Source organism: Corvus hawaiiensis, chromosome Z (assembly GCF_020740725.1).
Source record: "Corvus hawaiiensis isolate bCorHaw1 chromosome Z, bCorHaw1.pri.cur, whole genome shotgun sequence".
NCBI lineage: Eukaryota > Metazoa > Chordata > Aves > Passeriformes > Corvidae > Corvus > Corvus hawaiiensis.
The window spans coordinates 59,521,382-59,541,514 of NC_063255.1; the positions used below are offsets into that span (position 1 = coordinate 59,521,382).

The following is a 20,133-nucleotide window of genomic DNA, read 5'->3' on the forward strand; positions in this document are numbered from 1 at the left end:
TGGAGTAATGATTCCATTTGCATCAAATCAGCATGGTGTGAATGTGAGTAGCATTGCATTCTCTGTCTCAGGGTGGTAATATGGGCCATGTTAAACATTACTATTTCATAGAGAGAGAGGGTCGAGAAGATTAGAGCAGCCTTCGTTGTAAGACCGTGATACATTCTAGCATCCCTGGTATTTGTTTGATTCATCATAAAAAAATTATTTTCCAGAGCCCAAATACTTTTTCAGTTGCCACACTTGGCCTAAAGTAAATGTCTGCATCTTGTTTGCCCTTTGCAACTTAAAGAGAAGGTGCTGCTATCAAAAGGGGTTGATTTTTATTTTCACAATGCTACTCAGTGACCTAGTCCACACTTTTTGCTGCAGTATACCAGTTTGACTTACTTGAAAATTAGGACTGTGAAAAACGGCATGAAGACAAAGGCTTATTCTTCAGAAGTATCTCCATGATACCATAGCTGTTACATCTCCTGGTGAGCTGACTGAAGTTTAGTGTGTTACATTCTGAGAATTTATTTTCAAATTCCCCAAAGAATGCTGACAGCATAGCATAAAAAACTAGCATATAAGCTCTGGGAGCTGTGATTTTACTTATTTGTGCAAGTGCCCAAGAGGACACAAGCAGCAATAGCAGAATCTGGACTAAACACCTGCCTGACCTTACTCCTTCCCACAGGGTCCACTCAAAAGGTAGCTCTTTTCAGTGAGTTGAAAGTGCAGCAAGGATTAGCACAAATTAACTGTCCTAAGAAGAGTATCTGCATATACAGAATGCATTCTGAAAGCTCAGGGATTTAATATTACTGACTGCTTGACTTTTACTCAAGAATTTGTGAGGAAAGATGTTGCTTTCTATCTTTAGTCACCCCATAGAAATTGCATACTCTTGTACTAGCTTACTATCTCATCTTGTTTTGCCTTTTTTTTTTTTAATGAGATCTAAGAGAAGACAAATGAGTGATTTAGCTTACAGAGAAGAAACAGAAGGCAGAGACTTGAGGCTGTTCTTAGTAGGGCTCCAATTGCCTACACTCTCTGCCTTTCTAGTGAAAGAGATTAGTGTGAGATGTGCCCTCTAAAGAAAAAAATAAACCTCAATTTTTAAAATCACTATATACCTCTGGGACAGAGAACATTTGAGATCATGATCACATAAGTTAGTTTTTCGTGACTTACTCATTGTGAAAAGTTAGGTTGTACACAGCTCATTTCCAAAATAAAACCCTCACAAACAAACAAAAACCCACCCTGAAACAAAAAAAGACCTGAGCAGTCTTTTTCAGCAAGGAAAGAAATTGCCTCTTTAAAAGTGGTGCAATATCTGTACTGCAGCATAAGCAAATTGAACTGCATATAATTCCTGTCTTCAGTTTCCTTTCTTCTGGAGCCCTCATGCTAATTCTTTATTGATTAAGTATCAGCAGCCAAAATGCACAAGAAATGTACAAGCATGAGAATTCATCTCATAGCTCTTCATCTTAGGTGGACTAACAGATTAATCCTCAGAATATGATATTTATAGTTCATACGTTATAGCTGTTATACAGTACAGATTAGTTGGTAAACAGTGGCAGATTCAGTATTTCTGAAGTGCTCAGAAGTTTGAGGTGGTTCTTTGTACTTGTTTTCCATTTTCTCCTAATGTGAGGAAGAAAAGTATTAAATTCTGTTCAGTGTTGTGCCAAAAAAAGCAACTGTTTTTCCTAATATAATATGAGTGTAAACCCCTATAGAGACAGTGATTTTGTGATGTTTGCTAGAAGGAGTGACTGCCTTGTGACTTTGGCAGATGGAGTTTGCTATAAGCTGTTGTTTATAAACAAAATAATTGTGGATGAAATGTCACTGTATATTTGTATTGTTTATACAATGTAAAATACACCGTAATTTCCTCTGTTTGGAAAAATTTTACTGAGAAAATTGGATAGATTTAGATTAGATACTAGGAAGAAATTGTTAGGGTGGTGAGGTACTGGAACAGGTTACCCAGAGAAGTTGTGGATGCCCCAACTGGAGCTGTGGAAGTGTTCAAGGCCAGGCTGGGTGGGGCTTTGAGCAACGTGCTCTAGTGGAAGGTGTCCCTGCCCATGTCAGGGAGTTGGAACTAGATGATCTTTAAGGTCCCTTCCAATCCAAACCATCCCATGTTTCTAAAACAATCCTGAGCAAACCAGTAAGCGCTTTCTTACCTGGGATTACAGATAAATATTTGATAGATGTTCTTGCATAAAGAACTGTGAAATATGGAGCATCCATAGTTTTTGTACCACTTTAATTGTTTGTAATGATTTAAATAAAAGAATAGTTGAAGTAGCAAGAACAGAGTTTAGAATGTATGTAGATGGGTTTAAAAGAATATTTATTACAGATGTATGAAAGAGAACACCAAGCAAAATAACACTTCTAATCTCATTTCTTAAGATGCATTTTCCTAATAGAGGATTAATTTCCTAATCATCAATAATAATAATAATAATAATAACAATAACAATAAAATATATGCTAGGGTACCACAATTATCCCATCTAGGCATTAGTATACATTTGATATTCATCACTGCAGATGTCTCTGTAAGGAAAAGACAGTCTCAAATCTCAGCAAGAAAAAATGAGGATCCAATGCATAAAAAGTAAAAGGAGTTATGACAGCTGGTAAGAATTTCATAGAAACACAGTAATGACTATTATATGTGAAGATCTAATGCAGCTACATCTAAATCTTTCATGACTGGTTAGGGGATGAGGGGCACAAGTATGTCATTCTGTATTCTTCCAGTAGCAGGACATGATGAGGGAAGAAACAGGAAAACTCAGAAGGTCAATAACTGGCACCAAGAGTGGTGTCACCAGCAGAGTTTTTGGGGTTTTTATCATGGATTGGCTTAAATAAGACTAGACCTGCTGATGACAGGCAGGGTACACCTCAAAGGGGCAAAAGGATCAGAGTTAGCAGGGCTCATTGAAAGAGCCTTAAACTAGATTTGAAAGAGGAAAGGGATGAAACCAGGCATGCTAGAGATAAGCCTAGGAGTGGCACATCAATGTCTGAGGAACAGTGTGCTAGTGAGGCCCTTCAGTCTGTGCCATGGTGTGCTGAGTACACCAGAGCACATTTGAAATGTCCCTGTACTAATTCACACAGCACCTTCACCATCTCTGTGGAGGTAGTGGATCAAGATCCATATACAGCTGCAAAGAGCTAAGCATCATCAATCCATCAGAAACAACAGAAGCACCTGAGAACAGACACATAGTAATTAAGGCTCCTCCCCCCAGAAAATGTGACAGGACTGATAGCCCAACTAAAGTGCATCTACACCAATGCATGCAGTGTACGCAACAAACAAGAGGGGCTGGAAGCCATTGAGCAGATGGAAAACTATGATGTAATTCCAGTAACATAAACATAGTGGGATTACTTACACAACCAGAGTGATGCAATAGATGGCTATAAACTCTTCAGAAGGGATAAGCAAGGAAGGAGAAGTGGTGTGGTAGCGCTGTATGTTACGGAGTGTTTGACTTTCTAGAGCTTGATGATGGTGATAAAAGGGTTGAGTACTTACGGGTAAGACCAGGATCGATATCCTGGTGGGAGTCTAATATAGACCATCCAATTAGTTCAAAGAGGAAGACAGAAATATACCATAAGCAGCTGGAGGAAATTTTACTACTGCTGGACCTTTTTCTTCTGGAACACTTCAGTGTACCAGATACCTGCTGGAAATACAACAGAGCAGAAAGGGAACAGTCCAGGAGGTTTCTGAACTGTGTGAAACATGCCTTGATACTTCTGACACAGTGGGTGAGGGAACCAGCCAGGAAAGGTGCCCAGCTGGATCTGCTGCTTGTGAACAGAGGATTAGTGGGAGATGTGGTGGTCAGAGGCCATCTTGGGCACAGAGACAACGAAAGCAGAGCTTTCTATTCTCAGAGCTGTAAGGAGGGTGGTCAGCAGAACTGCCAGAACTGGTGCCTGGGACTTCCAGGGGGCAGACTTTGGCCTGTTTACAGGACTGGTGAATAGAGTTCCTTGGAGGTGGTCCCAAGGGAACGAAGAAGTGCAGGAAGGCTGAACATTCTTCAAGAAAAAAATCTTAGAGGTGCAGGAGAAGGTTGTCACCATGTGCTGAAAGAAGAGCTGTCTGGGAAGACTGGCCTGGCTGAACAGAGCTTCGGCTAAACTCAGGAGGAAAAGGAGAGTTTACGACCTTTGGAAGAAGGGACAGGCAGCTCAGGAGGACTACAAGGATATTGTGAGGTTATGCAGGGTGAAAATTCGATGGGCCAAAGTCCATCTAGAATTTAATTTGGCTTCTGCAGTTAAAAACAATGAAAGGTGTTTCTAGAAATGAAAGGTGTTCTAGAAAGACATGAGCAACAGAAGGAGGGTTAAGGACAATCTCCATCCTTTCTTGGATACAGTGGGAAATGTTGTGACAAGGAATAAGGAAAAACCTGAGGTATGGAATGCCTTTCTTGCCTCATTCTTTAACATCAAGATTGGCTGTCATCAGGGTCAGTCAGACCCCTGGGCTGGAAGACAGGGATTGAGAGCAGAACGAAGCCCCCATAATCCAAGGGGAAATGGTCAGTGACTTGCTACACTGCTTAGAGACACACAGGTCTCTAAGGCTGGATGGGATCCCCTCAAGGGTACTGAGGGTGCTGATGGAAGTGCTCACAAGCCACTTTGCATCATTTACCCACAATCCTGGCTAACTGGGGATGTCCCAGTTGACTGGAGTTGGCAAATGTGATGCCCAGATATGGGAAGGGTGGGAAAGAGGATCCAGAGAACCACAGGCCTGTCAGTCTGACCTCGGTGCCAGGGATGATCATGAAGCAGATCACCCTGAGTGCCATCACACAGCATGTGCAAGACATCAAGGGGACTGGGCCTCATCAGCCAAGGTTTGTCAAAGGCAGGTCCTGCTTGACCAACCTGATCTCCTCCTATGACAAATTGACTCACTTAGTAAATGAGGGAAAGGCTGTGGATGTTGTCTACCTGTACCTCAGTAAAGCATTTAACACCATTTCCCACATAATTCCTATGGAGATACTGGCTTTCCATGGTGTGGATGGGTAGACCAGGTGTGGATGGTTCACTGGGTAAAAAACTGAGTGGATGGCCGGGCCCAGAGAGTGGTGGTGAATGGAGGTAAATCCAGCTGTCAGTCTCTGGTGATGTTCTCTAGGGCTTTGTACTGGGGCCAATCCTGCTTAATGTCTTTATTGGTAATTTGCATGAGGGGATCAAGTACACCCTCCTCAGTCAGTTTTCAGATGTCACAAAGTTGGGTTGGAGTGTTGATCTTCTTGAAGGTAGGAAGGCTCTTCGGAGTGGTCTGGACAGGCTGGATCCATGAGCTGAGACCAGTGCTGTGAGGTTCAGTAAAGCCAAATGCTGGGGCCTGCCCTTGCATCACAACAACCCCATGCAACAGTGCTGCAAGCTGGGGAAGAGTAGTTGAAAAGCTTCATGGTGGGAAAGGACCTGGGGGTCATTTAGTCTAGATGACCTCCAGAGGTCCCTTCCAACCCCAACTATTCTATGATTCTGTGATTCTGTGCTGGCCAACAGCAGCTAAACACAAGCCAGCTGTGCCCAGGTGGCCAAGAGATCCAGTGACATCCTGGCTCGTATTAGCAATAGCGTGGCCAGCACGACCAGGACAGTGACTGTACCCCGTACCCCTGGCACTGGTGAGGCCACATCTCAAATCTTGTGTTCCCCTTTGGGGCCCAAGAAAGACACTACAAGAAAGACACTGAATTGCTGGAGCATGTCCAAAAAAGGACAGTGGAGCTGGTGATGGGTCTGGAGCACAAATCCTGTGGGAAACAGCTGAGGGAGGTGGGTTTTTCAGCCTGGAGAAAAGGAAGCTCAGGGGAGACCTTATTGCTCTCTACAACTGCCTGAAAGGAGGGTGTAGCCAGGTAGGGGTCAGCCTCTTGTCCCAAGTAGCAAGTGACAGGACAAGAGGAAATGGCCTCAAGTTGCGTCAGAGAAGGTTTCGATCAGATATTACAAAAATTCCTTCACGGAAAGGGTTATCAAGCCTCGGATCAGTTACCAAGCAGGAAAGTGGTTGTGTGACCATCCATGGAAGTATTTAGAATATGTGTAGGTATGGTGCTTGCAGACATGGTTTAGTGATGGAGTGTTAGGTTTTTGGTTGGACTTGATGATCTAAAGTCTTTTCCAGCCTAAATATTGCTATGATTTTATGAATTTATGGAAGATGAAAAAATATGCCATATTTGAATACTTAGTCTCTGAATGCTCATGTCTGACCATTGTAAGGTACTGGGGTAAACTGGCCTTTGTTCTGACTTAATACAGCAGTTTAACAGATTATCATCAGAGTACATCACATCAGGTAATGCAGCTTTCCCATATGTCCAGTCCAGTGTTGTTAATTAGCTACAGAGTCATAGCAGGGAATGAGTTTTGGAGTGTAGATGTGTAGGTAGTAGCACTTAAGCTGCCCTAAAGAAATGGAGATCTTTGTACAGTGCTGGCAGGTGTGTCATAAAGTGAGCAGACTATTCTTCACTTCTGTTGGAGCATGTAGGGGTCAAGGCAGATACCGTAAGATATCTAAAATGGTACCATCATATGTGTTTAGGCAATTGAATTCCTGGGTGTGTATCATGTTATAATTACATTTTCTTCTTTGCGTTGCAGAATATAATCATATTGAACATTGCAAGTACAGAGTTTTCATCATACAGACCAAAATAAATCAAAACTAGAGCTTCAGGATTAGTTTCTACAAACTGTGGTAGTGCATATTCAGTATGTACATTCCTGGAGCCACAGACAGTGCAATCTCTCCATGAATCTGTGCTGAGCCATTTTCTGTCACTGCTGCTTAGTCCACAGTGTGACACTCACATTTGTGTGGTTTTAGAGCTGCCGTGATTATTTCCCATTCATTTCTTCAACTTCAGTGGATAATTTAGTATTGCTTTGAAATTTGTGGAAGCTAGATCTACAAATACTTTGAACTTCATTATTCCCACTGATTTTTGGAAAGTCAGCATTGAAAATCAGATGCCAAATCCAGTTTGCAAAATATGAAATGAATATCTAATCTGTGACATCTGTAATGTACCCTGGAGTTAAACTAGCAAGAAGAAGTGTTTTGCCTGCACTGTGAGCTTGTGTTTGGCCTTATATTTTAGCCTCATTGGTGTCTTGGGGAAAGGGATGATATAGGACAACTGGAAGGTGAAAAGATCTCACACAGATAGATCAAGGTTTCTCAGGAGACATCTGGCAATCTCCAAAAGCAATTCTTTGTGGTTCTTTGCTACAGCCACTCATGTTGCCTCTGTGCTCATGCACACTCAGAGGTGTTTGACACAGACATGAAAATAGAACAAGGCCCAGTGTTAAACTACAGTGTGTACTGGTACAGTATTGCATGAACCAACATAGGCATTACTGTCTAGATATTTTTAAGACTCATGTGCAAACTCAGACTAATGTAAAGTTTTGTTGTGATTAAATGTAGTTGTTAATCATGGCTAATCTCTAAAGATGGCAATTCAGAAAATACCATGCCACTCAGTGCTGTTTATGCAGCAGTCACTTACAAAGCTTTATTCCAGCTGAATTGGCCGATTGAATTACACAGAGGCCATTCAGAAAGAGTTACCTAGGCAACCCTTCAACTGGTCCTTTTGTGCTCAGATTTAATCTCAGTCATCATATTTCAAAGCTGAGCCTCCGTCTCAGGTTGATTTTCCCACCCCAACAGCATCTACCGGAATGAAAAAGGAATGGATTTGGCTTTGGGAAGTAGCCTCACAAACTTCTCCAGCACAGTTTCCCTAAAATCAGGCTTCAATAGATTTGCAGCAATGAAGCATAGTATGTCCAACTTCAGTGAAGAGCTGAAAGCTAAAGCCAAAAGCTAGCCTCTTAAGCTGCTCAGGAGCCTCTGAAGTATAGTGTTGAGTGCTACAAACTGTGCCAAAATATTTTTAAAATTTTTTTAATGATTATAACCAGTGACCTGTTCACTTTACTGTTGTCTTACAGTCTTGCAACTTGGGAGTTTCACAAAGTATATAGGTTAATAAAATATTGTCCTCTGTTGACATCAACGCATAACTCAAAAGTAGCTGCAACTTGTCAATGTGTCAAGAGGTAAATAGGAATTTGCTTCCAGTCCATCGGTGTCAGGTGATACCTTTATACTGAAAGATCCCAAGCTAAGAGCTGAGCTTGCTTCTGTAGGTACTGATCAGTTCAGGTAGTTGGACAATTCAGGAGTACACAACAGTGGAATAATCAAGACCAGTCAGGTCAATTAGCAGTAGGTAGAAAATGTTATTAACAGTATAATCATATAGTGACATTTCATCAATAACACTTTTGCTTAGAAAAAACAACTGGTGTGGTCATTTAAATGATTGCTTCATATAGCATTGTCATAAGGTTTATGTAAGCAATCTTAATACAGGGCAATAACTGAAAAGAAACCTATTATAAATCTATAGGGGGAATAACATGCATATTGTGGAGATGTCTCAATCATTATCTTTTTTTCAAAAATAAAACCCAAGAGCACTACGTGAAGAAGTCATCATTATCACTCGTTCTCAAACAGTTTTCACCAGCTGCCCTTTTTCAGACCTTTTTAGCTTTCAATGAGCTCTCTAGAAATCTTTCCAGCTTTAACAGGGTTTGCATTACACACATCTGTGTGAAAGTATTGTTCAGGCCATTTTTTCAGTTGACTGGTTCTGCAATTTATGTGCAGTTCTGGAGATATCACCTACCTATGTTAACAGTTTAAAAGTTATTTTGATACATGCATGCAAAAGGCTGAGTCATGCCTGCTATACTTGCTCTATTTTGTTAGCAGAAGCAGTCTAAGGAAAGAGAAGTGTGTGGCAGCCAAATGTTTTCTGTCATGGGAGAGGGTTCCTATACACCTACTCTATAATAGGGATGACAGGTGGGCAGCTTACACATAAATGGAGACTATAGACCAATGAGAAAATCAGCGAAAAAAATTGGAGAGGACTGGCTTTAGTTTTAGGACCAAGTTGTTAAGAACACTGCTGTGTTGCGACTGGTCTAAACACAAGAGTCTTTGGGGAGAGACAAAGAGAAGCCCTTTCCTCATGTGGACAGCCCAACAGCAGTGTTACAGCCCAGAGAGGCTGGGCCATATCCATCCTTGTTGGTTTCACAGCTTGAGTGGGCAGAGCCCTGAGCAGCCCAGTCTGACACCAGCATCTTAGCACTAGTCTGACCCATAGGAGCTTAGCATCCCCACAGGTGCCTGAATTGCCGTATGTCCCTGCGAAGAAGACAATACATACACATATATACGCATATATATTTAATAGTAACTTTTTTATTTCCTCGCAAAAGCTTAAGAAATTAGATATACCTATACATCTATATGCATGCATAAAGATGCACTTCTGTGTGTGTGTGGGTGTGCGCACATGTGCACAGGCACATATACACACACGTTCTCTCTCTCTTGTCTGTGTGGCCAGGCTTGATGCAGGCCAGACAGGTCTTAACCCCTGACTAGACTAGCCCACAACCGTAGGGAGAGCCACGGGAACACTTGTCAGAGACACCCTGTGCATCCCAAGGGACCAGCCACGTTGTCAACAAATGGACATCCTCAGGAAGCCTGTGCTGTAGGGATACCTCACAGTCTGGCCAAAGTCTTTTTTGGTGTGTCCTAGCTAATGTTGTTAGGTAGGTGGGCTGTTAATGCAATGTTTTTAAGCGCCGTAGTTCTCACTGAAACACAACACCCTCCTTGAATTCCTTTTGAAAGAATCCCTAACTTTATTCATCCACTGTGATAATCTGTTCACTGGAGCTTTTCTTACAGAATGAAGAGGATGAGGAGGAACAGCCTCTCAGCCTGGCCTGGCCTGAAACCCGACGCAAGCAGGCCACCTATCTTTTAGTGTTACCCATTGTTTTTCCACTGTGGGCTACCCTGCCAGATGTCAGAAAACCTGTAAGTAACTGTTGTATGTCAGTGTGTTCTGCACAAAAGGGTGGCTCTCTAGTTAAATGCCAAAAAAGAACAGCAGCAGATTCATGTAAAAACAGAGCTAATGGGTTTTTTTAATGGTTTCTTCTTTGAAGAAGAGGTCACAACATCAGTATTCAAATCTGCAAATCGCAAATGGGTGTTTATGAGCAACTGGTTGGTAATAGCTCTATACAGGTTGTATTTGATTTGATTTGTATATTGAATTTGTATTCACTAATACTTTATGACATAAAGTGAAAGGTCTGAAAACTTCTTTGGGGCCTTCACATTTGTATTTCTGAATCTCTACTGAATGTCTCATGAGTACTGAGTAAGTCTGTCTATCTGCAGTGCCCTAAAGGGTATGACTGGAAGGATTTTAGACTGTCTAGATTCTCTCTGCAGTTCAAACATAATGATATGCATTTCTTTTAAATTTATGTTCTATTAGACCTTTCTGTTCTACCCATAATCTCGTAATTTTCATACTAGGATGAGATCTGTAAGTCCCTTCATGTATAAATACTTGCCAGTTTTGTCCCAAACACAGCCTGAAGTAATGTAAGACTGGTGAGTTACCAAGGCTTACCACTTTCATACTCACATATACAAACAGACCTGACTGGGAAGGCTCATGGAAAGTAGAAGAGAGAGAGTCAAGAGCTGAAAAAAAATTTTAGTAGTGTTTTAGTCTCTTTTCCTTTCTGGATGAAAAATGGGTTTAAAACTACTGCAAAGAGGCATGCACAGCATGTAAGTTTATAAATCAACACCCTGAATTCTGTTTTCCTCCTCACACACAGCGAAAAACCTTCCCATCCCACACGCTGCAAAACTGCAATTCAGTGCAAGAAAGAAGCTAAAATAAGATCTCTGATTTGGTTTTGGATAAAGGTTTCCAAAGGCTATAAAGTGACGTTTTCCCTTCCAATGTTTAAGCTTTCTTTTTCTTAAAGATTTCAGAAAACTCTGGTAATCACTTTTGTTTCATAACACACAGAGCATACTTCATGAATTTCAAGGTTGTTTATTTCTGAATTTATGCCTTCCTTTCATCATTCAAAACCGTCCTTGTAATTTTTTTCATAACTTGATCTAAAATGAGAGAGAAATATGTATGGGCATTATTTTGAATTTTGAAAATCTGCAGTTAGTATAAGTAGACCTGTAGCTTTATCCAATATTCTGTACTGTACAAATGAGAACAGTTTTGTAAATTATAGTTTTGGAGAGTGAATTGAAAAGTTGCCTGCAACTGTGTGATGCGTGTGATTATTAACACTAGTACCATTCACAACAGAACTCCATGCTGACATCCGGCATCTAAAATACCCTGCACAAAAGATAAACATGGTTGTATGTGCCAGATAGGCAAGTGGACAACAGAGTTTTAAAACTTCGTTTACTGAAAGGAGTAGTTTTTTATACAGAAAAAAACCAATGTCGTTTGTAATTACATGTAGATTAACAGAAGAGGTAATGGGCTGTATTGATGTGACAAGCTGCTTACTTTGACCATTACTGTCAAAGAATTAACCAGATGGTTCCATAAACTATCTAACATATTAAATATGCTTCATTAATGTATCTTCAAAATATTCTCATTTATTTCTGTGTGCCATCCCCACTAATCCCTTCCTAACAAAAACGAAGCCTGATATCACAGCTCAGCATGTGCATCAGAAAACAATTTTCAATGAAATCTGTGAGGTAAAAGTTAAAGCAAACCCAAACCAATACTTAACTAGATTTTTTTAGGTAGGCCGCTATCAGGGACTTGATTTTCAAGTGTGGTAATTTTAGTCAGAAACCCAAATTCTGCATCAGAATGCTCAAACTAGCATGTGCATATATAAAATTAATGCTTGTGTGCTATATACTGATTTGAAAGACTATATGGAGCCTTTGGTATCCTCTGTGGGTGTCCACTTTTCAGTAAGTCCTTCTTTTCATCTAGAGTCTTTTTTCTAAAGTATATTTTATCTCCACGCAAAGGAGATGGTTTGCCTGCAGTTATTTGTACTATTCCAAGATATATTTAGCCCCATGAAGCCCAGAAGCTCTAGAAAAATTATTTCGTAGACAAGGTCTCTGGTACTAAAGTTAGCAAAATCCTGCTGCCTTATTATGCTCTGCTGCACACATATACAGATTTTTATATACTTAGAGTAGATTATGCATTAGTTCAACTATCTGTCAGCTGATTGACTGGCTGAGATGTTTTAATGTGTTTAGTGCCTTAATAACACCTGCTCACATTAAGCCAGTATATATTAAAATCCTTACTATAACGTGATAATGTTGTTGGCATATTCCAGAGGTAGGTGTGCCCTCGGGGAATTTTTTTTCCTGAGTTTTTGCTCAGGTGTTTTGAACAATAATGGGTATTTTTCCTGTACTAATGGCTTATTTCCCCGGTGGCTCTTTAAAGGTCACATACGTAACTGCCCACCTCCAGCAGTAACAGATAATGAAAGATTGAAAGAAAAGTTACGTGACCAAGGTGCCCTGGTAGGTCAGGAACAGATGTTGAACACCTCTTTTGTAACAACCTTACTCCACTGTCCATCCCCTTACATTACAGGCCAGAAAAATGGCTCTTAGGGCTCTGCCATCACTGGACCCATATGGGGGAGTTCTTCCTTTTATCTCTGCAAATTCCCATTACAAATGAAGAGCTACAACTTCCATGAACTCTTGTTGCCATTCAGAGATGTACTGTTACCAAGGGGACAAGGACAACATGTTCCTGTACAGATCCAGTTAGAGGAGCAGGTTCTGAGTAATCAGAGTTAAGCACTGTTAAGTGTGAAAGAAAGATCAAACTTTGCAATGCAGATACATTTATGAACGAGACAAACATATGAATCATTCAGGTTAAAGATGTTGGTAATAATACTGGCTAAAATTAAAAGTTACCTTCCAAATTATTCAGCACACACTACCTTTCAGGATCAAGCTCTTAGAAGAAGAGCCTTCATACCTGGATTGTTTTTGCTGCTTATAGTCCTGTTTTTCAGACACTGGAATGAAATAAATATATAGAAATATATCAAGAAAAACAGCCTTAAGGTTTCTGATAGGCAGGAACAGTACCAAACCATCTAATCTACGGTGGAACTACAAAATCCTTTTGCTTTTGTTAAAAGAAGATAACATATGAACTGAAGGAGCCATGCCTTCTCTCATTTGTGTGTTACTAGGACCACAGAAGAGCCAATTGGTAATAAACTAGGCACTCTGTCTTCACAATGCAACCACCACAACAACTACCAAAAAAGATGGGGAGAAGTATTCCTGTCTCCTGTCTCTGACTAATTCTTCTAGGAAAATGTTTAGAATTGGCAGCTCTCTGTTTTTCAAAGAGCTGGGGAGTAGAAATGACATAAATCTCAAAAGAATGCTGTCACTAGTTACAAAACAAGCATAATTATTATTATAGTCTGGAATAAAATCCAGCATACAAAAAAGAATCAGCATTCTTGTTATGGCTTTTTAAATTTTTCATCTATATGCAAATTATATAGCAGCATCTATGGAGTCCGTTTTTTATTTCATCACCTGTAAAACGTACAAGCTTTAAATTTTGCCCTTTCTGAATTTAAATGTTCCCCATTTTAAAATAGGTGATTTAAGTGTTAAGCCTATTAAAGTATCTTGGACTGCTGCTTATCAGTTAATTTTAGTGGGAGAGGATTAGCTAAGACAGGCGAGGAGTACACATGCTGCAAAGTTACTGACTCGTAATTCTTAGCCATCCAAATTGCATGGGTGTCTGACTCAGATAGGCAGTGTCTCCTTGTTTTGCAAGAACCATTTGGTGTATATAATCTCACCATCAGAGAGCTGTTACTGGCCAGCACTGCTCTGGTTGTATTAGTTTTGCTTAAGCCAATGTATGCTTAAATCTTGAGTATTGTGCAGTGATCATTCAAATAGCATTGCTGCAAGGTGCTCTGTGCAGATTTTGTGATGAGGTGCAACAAGTTTATCGCTTCATCGTCTCATTAACCATATGTCTTGCCAAAAAATCCCAGCTTTTACAAGGAAGATGAAAAATGTTGAAAGTTGGAAAAGTTGACTACTAAGAATGGTGGAAAAAAAGTGCTAGCTGTTTAGTTTTAGAAGAGGAAATTGCTGTTTAGATTCATTTATTTCCACCAGTCTTAATTCTGCTCCCACTGGTGTCAGATCACTATAACAGCCATCTATATGTTTCTTTCAAATTGCGTTCCTTTTCAGATTAAGGTCTTCTCTCACCCAATGCATATAAAATTTTGATTTTAAACTTAAAAGTCCATCTGAGTAGGTTTAAATATCATAAGCTCATTATCATATTTTCTGCTTTGATAGAAATTTAGAACTGTTTTGAAGAAGTAAATCTGTAATGAGTTGAGCAGCAATTAAGAAATAGATCAACCAAAGTACCCTGAGTACTTCTAAAAACTATGCGTATGACACTAATGGAATTTATATGAAAAGGATGTTTCCAGGTGGCATTGTTTATTTTAAGGGTAATCCATTTAAAACACCTACTGGACTGCTTCCTTTACTCCAACAGAAGTTTGGTTATCCATATTATGAGGGAGTTTAGAATCATAAATTCATAGAATGGTTTGGGTTGGAAGGAACCTTGGAGATCATCTAGTTCCAAATCCCATGACATGGGCAGGGGCGCCATCTACTAGGCCAGGTTGCTTAGAGGCCCATCCAACCTGGCCTTGAACACTTCCAGGAATGGGGCATCCACAACTCCTATGGGCAACCTGTTCCAGTGTCTCACCACCCTCATACTAAAGACTTCTTCCTAATATCAATCTAAACCTACTCTCTTTCAGTCCTCTTGTCCTGTCAGTGCATGCTCTTGTAAACAGTCTCTCTCCATCTTTCTTGTAGGCTCCTTTCAAGTACTGAAAGGCTACAATTAGGTCACCCCAAAGCCTTCTCCGGGCTGAGCAATCCCAATTCTCTCAGCCTTTCCTCACAGAAGAGGTGTTCCATCCCTCTAGTAGTGTTGTTAAATCTGTACCATTTTTAATGTGTATTCCTGTGTATATTCAGTTGTGAAATGGTATAGGTCATGTTAATCAATGTTAGTACATGCTCAAGTTTTCAGCCGGACGTTTGGCATTATGCAAAGTGCACACAGGGAGTGAAAAGTGCTCCATTAGCACAGCCTGCAGCTGCACCTGCTGCTGGAGCAGATATGGACCTTCTGTTTGTCCCATGCTGTAGATGTGTGTGCACAATTGCCATTGCTGACTTTACCCTTTTTACATCAGTTAATGTCCTGAACTCATTGCAGTTACATCAGCAGAAGATCTACAGTCTCATTGAGCTACAGACTAGCCTCATTGTTTTCAGGTTCAGCTGGCAAAAAACAGTGACATTCCTGCTTGACCAGCTCTAATGGCCAGCCCAATACACTGATCATCTCTTGGTCTACAGCCACCCTGTGGTTTCATGCTCATCAGTTCCTAAATGGGAAACTGTTCCATATAAATGCCTGTTGAGTTTGTTACGTAAGAAAAGCTGTCTGTGCAGCTCTGTAAACTCCCTAAAAAAGAAGTGTTTATTATGGCTTGAAGAACTTAATCAGAACAAATGGTATTTTCTCTCCAAAAGTCACATTCAGGGAAAGCCCTACAATCCTGTCTACTCCCACATCATCTAGAAATGATCCACAGTCTTGTGAGCCTCCTGGTGCAGCAGGGGCATGACCTCCAATGAAAGGGGGCACAAAAACTCTGGAGTGGAAGTGAATTTAGTGAGGACTGAACAGGAGGAAGTAGTGCAGGGCTGAGGTGCAGCTGAAACAGGCATTCAGACTGGTCTAACTTATTTCCACAGGCAGTTCTACTGGTTATTCATGAAAATTTGTAGGACTCTGCTAGTCACATGTCAGAAATCATCTGGGTAAGATCTGCGTTCAGAAGGTCAATGACCATAAAGAAAGACTGGTAGAATTCATTCATAGGAAAAATTTAATTTTAAATACTGATTTAGGTATTGTTTGCCTGGTGCAGTACTGCAGTTTTGTTTCCTTCCTTTAGTATTAACTTGACCTGTTTTTTTACATAGATTCAGTTAGTCAGTAAGAAATACGGAAAATGCAAAAGACTGGAAAGAACAGAAACCAAAATAAATCATTAATCTGCATAGAACCCATTCATTGGCTGCAAGAACACTATCTGTTAAAAATCTGACACTAGTAAGGGAGACTGTGAAAATGAAAATTAAGTTACTTCGGTATTATATACAGTTTTTAATTCATTGAAGGCCCTGACAGTATGTTTTGCATGTTTTTATAACGAATTTCTCTACAAAGTGAAGCATTAAAAATATGTGCTTAACATATCTTCTATTGAGAAAGCGAGTAGTTTTCACAAGAAGACTAAATGCCTGTGGTAGTTTAAACTTAGTTCGATGGACAAGTTGCTAAACAAATGAAAAAGCTGGTACTGCCTCTGCAATTTACATGTTTAAAGGAAGAGCAAGCACGGGAAGTTCTTTCTGTTCCTGTTTCCCCCCCACTTGGGGTGGCGAAGGTTGGGGGCCCCTGGGTCCCATCCCGAAGCAGACCCGAGGCCTTCCCCCAGCACGGTGACGGGGGCCGAGCCACCAGGGAAAGCCATCCCGGCTCCACAGGCAGCCGTGACCAGCAACAGTGTTAAGCAACAGCGCAGCCGGAACCTCGCGGCGTGGCTTCTGGGCCCGGCAGGCCCCTTCCATGCAACCAGTGTGGCTCACATCGAACCAAGTAAAAACATCATGCAGCTGGCAACGAGAGACATGCTGAATTTTCCCCAATGCGGAGCCCGGACAAGAGACAAGATCAACTTCTTAGCCACAACTTACAGGCACCAGATTTCTTCCAGGTCAGAGAGAAAGGAAAAGTGAGATCATGTGAGACGAACCCAACATGGAGGCGCCAGGGTCAGTAAAGGAAGGGAAGGAGAGCAGGCGCTCCCAGTGCCGGAGCTGAAAATTCCCCTTGCAAGCCGTGGTGAAGACTAATACAGCAATTTGTTTTCCCTATAATTCATAAGATGAGGTACATGTGGGGATGTAGAAATCCACGTGTAGTTCATGAAAAATACTCATGCCAGAGTATATAGATGTGGTAAAAGACTTCTAGAGATTGAAGAAGAGAGCCTTTACTTTCAGGCTGGAATAGCTCATCCTTAAAAGACTAAACCCCATGTTATTTATGACCCATGATGGCAGTGGGGAAGGATGGCAAGATTCGTGGGAGGGATATTTTTTTTCACTGCAGCAGATTCTGGGCAGACTGTTGTTTGCAAAAGTTGGAACCACGCTAGAGAAGTTCACAGAGAACTGTCTCCTGTGGGAAGGATCCCATGGCACAGCAGAAGAAACTCCTTTCCTTAAACATAAAGAAAGACTCTAAGAAATGAAACACTGATCAAGCCCCGCATTTGTTTCCATTGTGTGGGTTGGTGGAAAGAGGGTGGTACTGGAAGAGAAAGGTGTTCTGGGAGTTTGCTTTAATTTCTTATTATTTTGTTAGTAATAAATCTTCTTCATACTATAACTGTTTAAGTGTGGACCTGTTTTGCCTTGAAGTTTTTCCATTTTCCTCAATAATCCTCATTTCACCTTGTTTTATTCGTGGTGTTTGGCACCTAACCAGCGTCAAACCACGACAATGCCGTAATATATTTTAGGTGTGCATGTTTTTAGCTCTGCCATAGGGCAATCTTTGTTATACTGACTGTGAAATTTGTTGCAAAAAGTTACTAATGTAGGAAGGAAAGATATAGGCACCTGTTGAAGCAGTTTGAAAACGTTCATTCTGAATAAGCATGAAATTATTGATAAATTTAGAAGTCAAACCACTAGTGAGTTAAACCCATATGCAAACTGCATCATAAAAAATTATGACAAAAATGACAACCCAAAATTTGCCATTCATCATACAAGTTCTTAGGAGGTCTTATTTTATGACTGAAGCAATTGGAAGAATGAGGCATAGGTAAGTATATACCAATGTCAGGGCATCCATTTCTTACCTTTCTTGACATGTATTTTGATCATCTGATGATGATCAGAACAGTTGCTCAGAACAGGCCATCAGAAAAAATGAGAAGCCACTCTCATATTGAGAAGCAATTAAGAGTATGGCATGTCACCCTTCAATACAGGTTTTCACAGTTTCTCCTTGTTTCTGTTTCAGACATCAAGAAAATTTTTTCCTATCACGTTTTTTGGCTCTATCAGCTGGATTGCATTCTTTTCCTACTTGATGGTCTGGTGGGCACACCAGGTAAGGAGGTGATACTGGTACAAAATAAAAGCCCTGCATTATGCTTTGCACTGTAAAAGATCGTTTAGACACAGAGTCCATCTAGCTCATGCTGGGTGCTACTTTATTTTGGCAGCTGTAGCCATGGATGAAGTAAATCAATACTCACTAAATGGAAAATAGTTCAGAGTGGTGGTTGACCTGACCACAGGACTTAATCATTCTTAAAACATCACAACCATCAGCAACTGCCTGTCAATACCTTATGCTTCTATTTGACTGTCTTATCTCTCTCCTGATATATCGGGAAGTCTGTGGAAACTAGTATTTATCAGATCTCGCCTGGTACTCTCCAAGCTAGTGGCAAGTCCAGGGCAGCTGAAAACATTTCTTCACTACAGGACACTTTTTTCTGTTTTTGTTTACCTTTTGTTTACCTCAACCCTTCCAGGTTGGAGAGACCATTGGTATTACTGAAGAAATCATGGGATTGACTATTCTAGCTGCTGGCACATCCATTCCTGACCTTATTACCAGTGTTATTGTAGCACGCAAAGGTCTGGGGGACATGGCCGTATCCAGTTCCGTTGGAAGCAACATATTTGACATCACAGTGGGGTAAGTTCTACACCAAAAAGATAGTGTCTATTTTAAACAAGTCTTTTGTTCTTAGCACATTGGTGTGGTATTGCCCACAAGCAGCAATCTTTAAAAAGGAGAGTGATGCAAATATGCAGCAGATGTTACTGTGGCAAGTGCTGTGAAGTTTATACATACCTGCATGAAGAAATGGTGTAAATTAGTTGCCTAATCCCTGCTTTTATATATTACAGAAAGGCCTAGGCAAGTGAATTGCACTTTAAAATTGTGCAAGAGCATTGTTCCGAAAAGGAATTTCAAAGCTTTTTATGCTTTTATGAGGTTGCTGTTTGCTTTCTGCTACCACTCATTGTGCTTATACTAGAGCTTTCTTTATAAATGATGATCAGGAACAATTCATTGCAGTATTCAACATTTGCTATAATAACAACAGAAAGTCATTGTCTTGTGTAACTCATTTAGGCTGCTGTTGACATGTGATTAATTTTTTTTTCTATACCTGGCAAATCCCAAATTACAAACCAATTCTCTGTTAACAAAAAGGACCCTTTCAATAGCTCTGACAATGTGAAGCTACATGAGATTGTGCAGAAGTTTACTATTTACACTTCACTGCTTCATGGCAGCTCTAGGGTAATGATTTGTGGCATGATGTTGTAATTCAAATCCTTTTTTGATCTTTTGAGGTCAAGGTAGATCAGGTTCAGAAACAGTGTAATCTATGCCTCAGCATTTCAAAAATGTGCAGGAAACACACAGATAAATTCTTTGTTCCCACATTCCCATCTTCAACACAGGGTGGAGATACTGAGAATCATGTATATACTTTCAATTTCTCCATCTTTGGTTGATTCTTGCTGTCACACACAAACAGAAGAACATGTCTAGTCATAGTCACAGCGCCAAACAGCCTGGTTGTAGAGGAGATCCTGGTTTTCACAGGTGAAAAATACCAGCAACTGCACAAAGGTGTAAAAAGGCTACAGAAGTTAGAATGGATAGTAAATACCTTCTTATCTGTTAGCTAATGCCAGTACCTTTAGATATGGTAGGAAAACTTGACCACTTTTCTGTTAATTCAGAAGCATGAAGTCTTTGAAATACCTATATGCAACAAACCTGTAAAATATATGAAAACCACATCCTCCAACTTGGAATACAGAGGGTGCATTACAAAATTCTTTCTCTTTGCAGTGCTTTCTTACTTTTTAAAAAATGTTTAGTCTTCCCG

At 40.4% G+C, this 20,133-nt stretch overlaps 1 protein-coding gene across 5 annotated transcripts in view; it reads left to right on the plus strand.

Annotated features, from left to right (window-relative positions):
* SLC24A2 (solute carrier family 24 member 2) overlaps positions 1 to 20,133 on the plus strand; it is a 114,848-nt gene that overhangs the window by 86,893 nt on the left and 7,822 nt on the right. For all 5 annotated transcript variants that reach the window (XM_048290946.1, XM_048290950.1, XM_048290948.1 and 2 more), the window contains 3 exons: positions 9,887 to 10,018; positions 18,234 to 18,323; positions 18,754 to 18,920. In XM_048290946.1, coding sequence (XP_048146903.1) covers positions 9,887 to 10,018; positions 18,234 to 18,323; positions 18,754 to 18,920 — 389 coding nt within the window. The remainder of the gene's footprint in view (positions 1 to 9,886; positions 10,019 to 18,233; positions 18,324 to 18,753; positions 18,921 to 20,133) is intronic.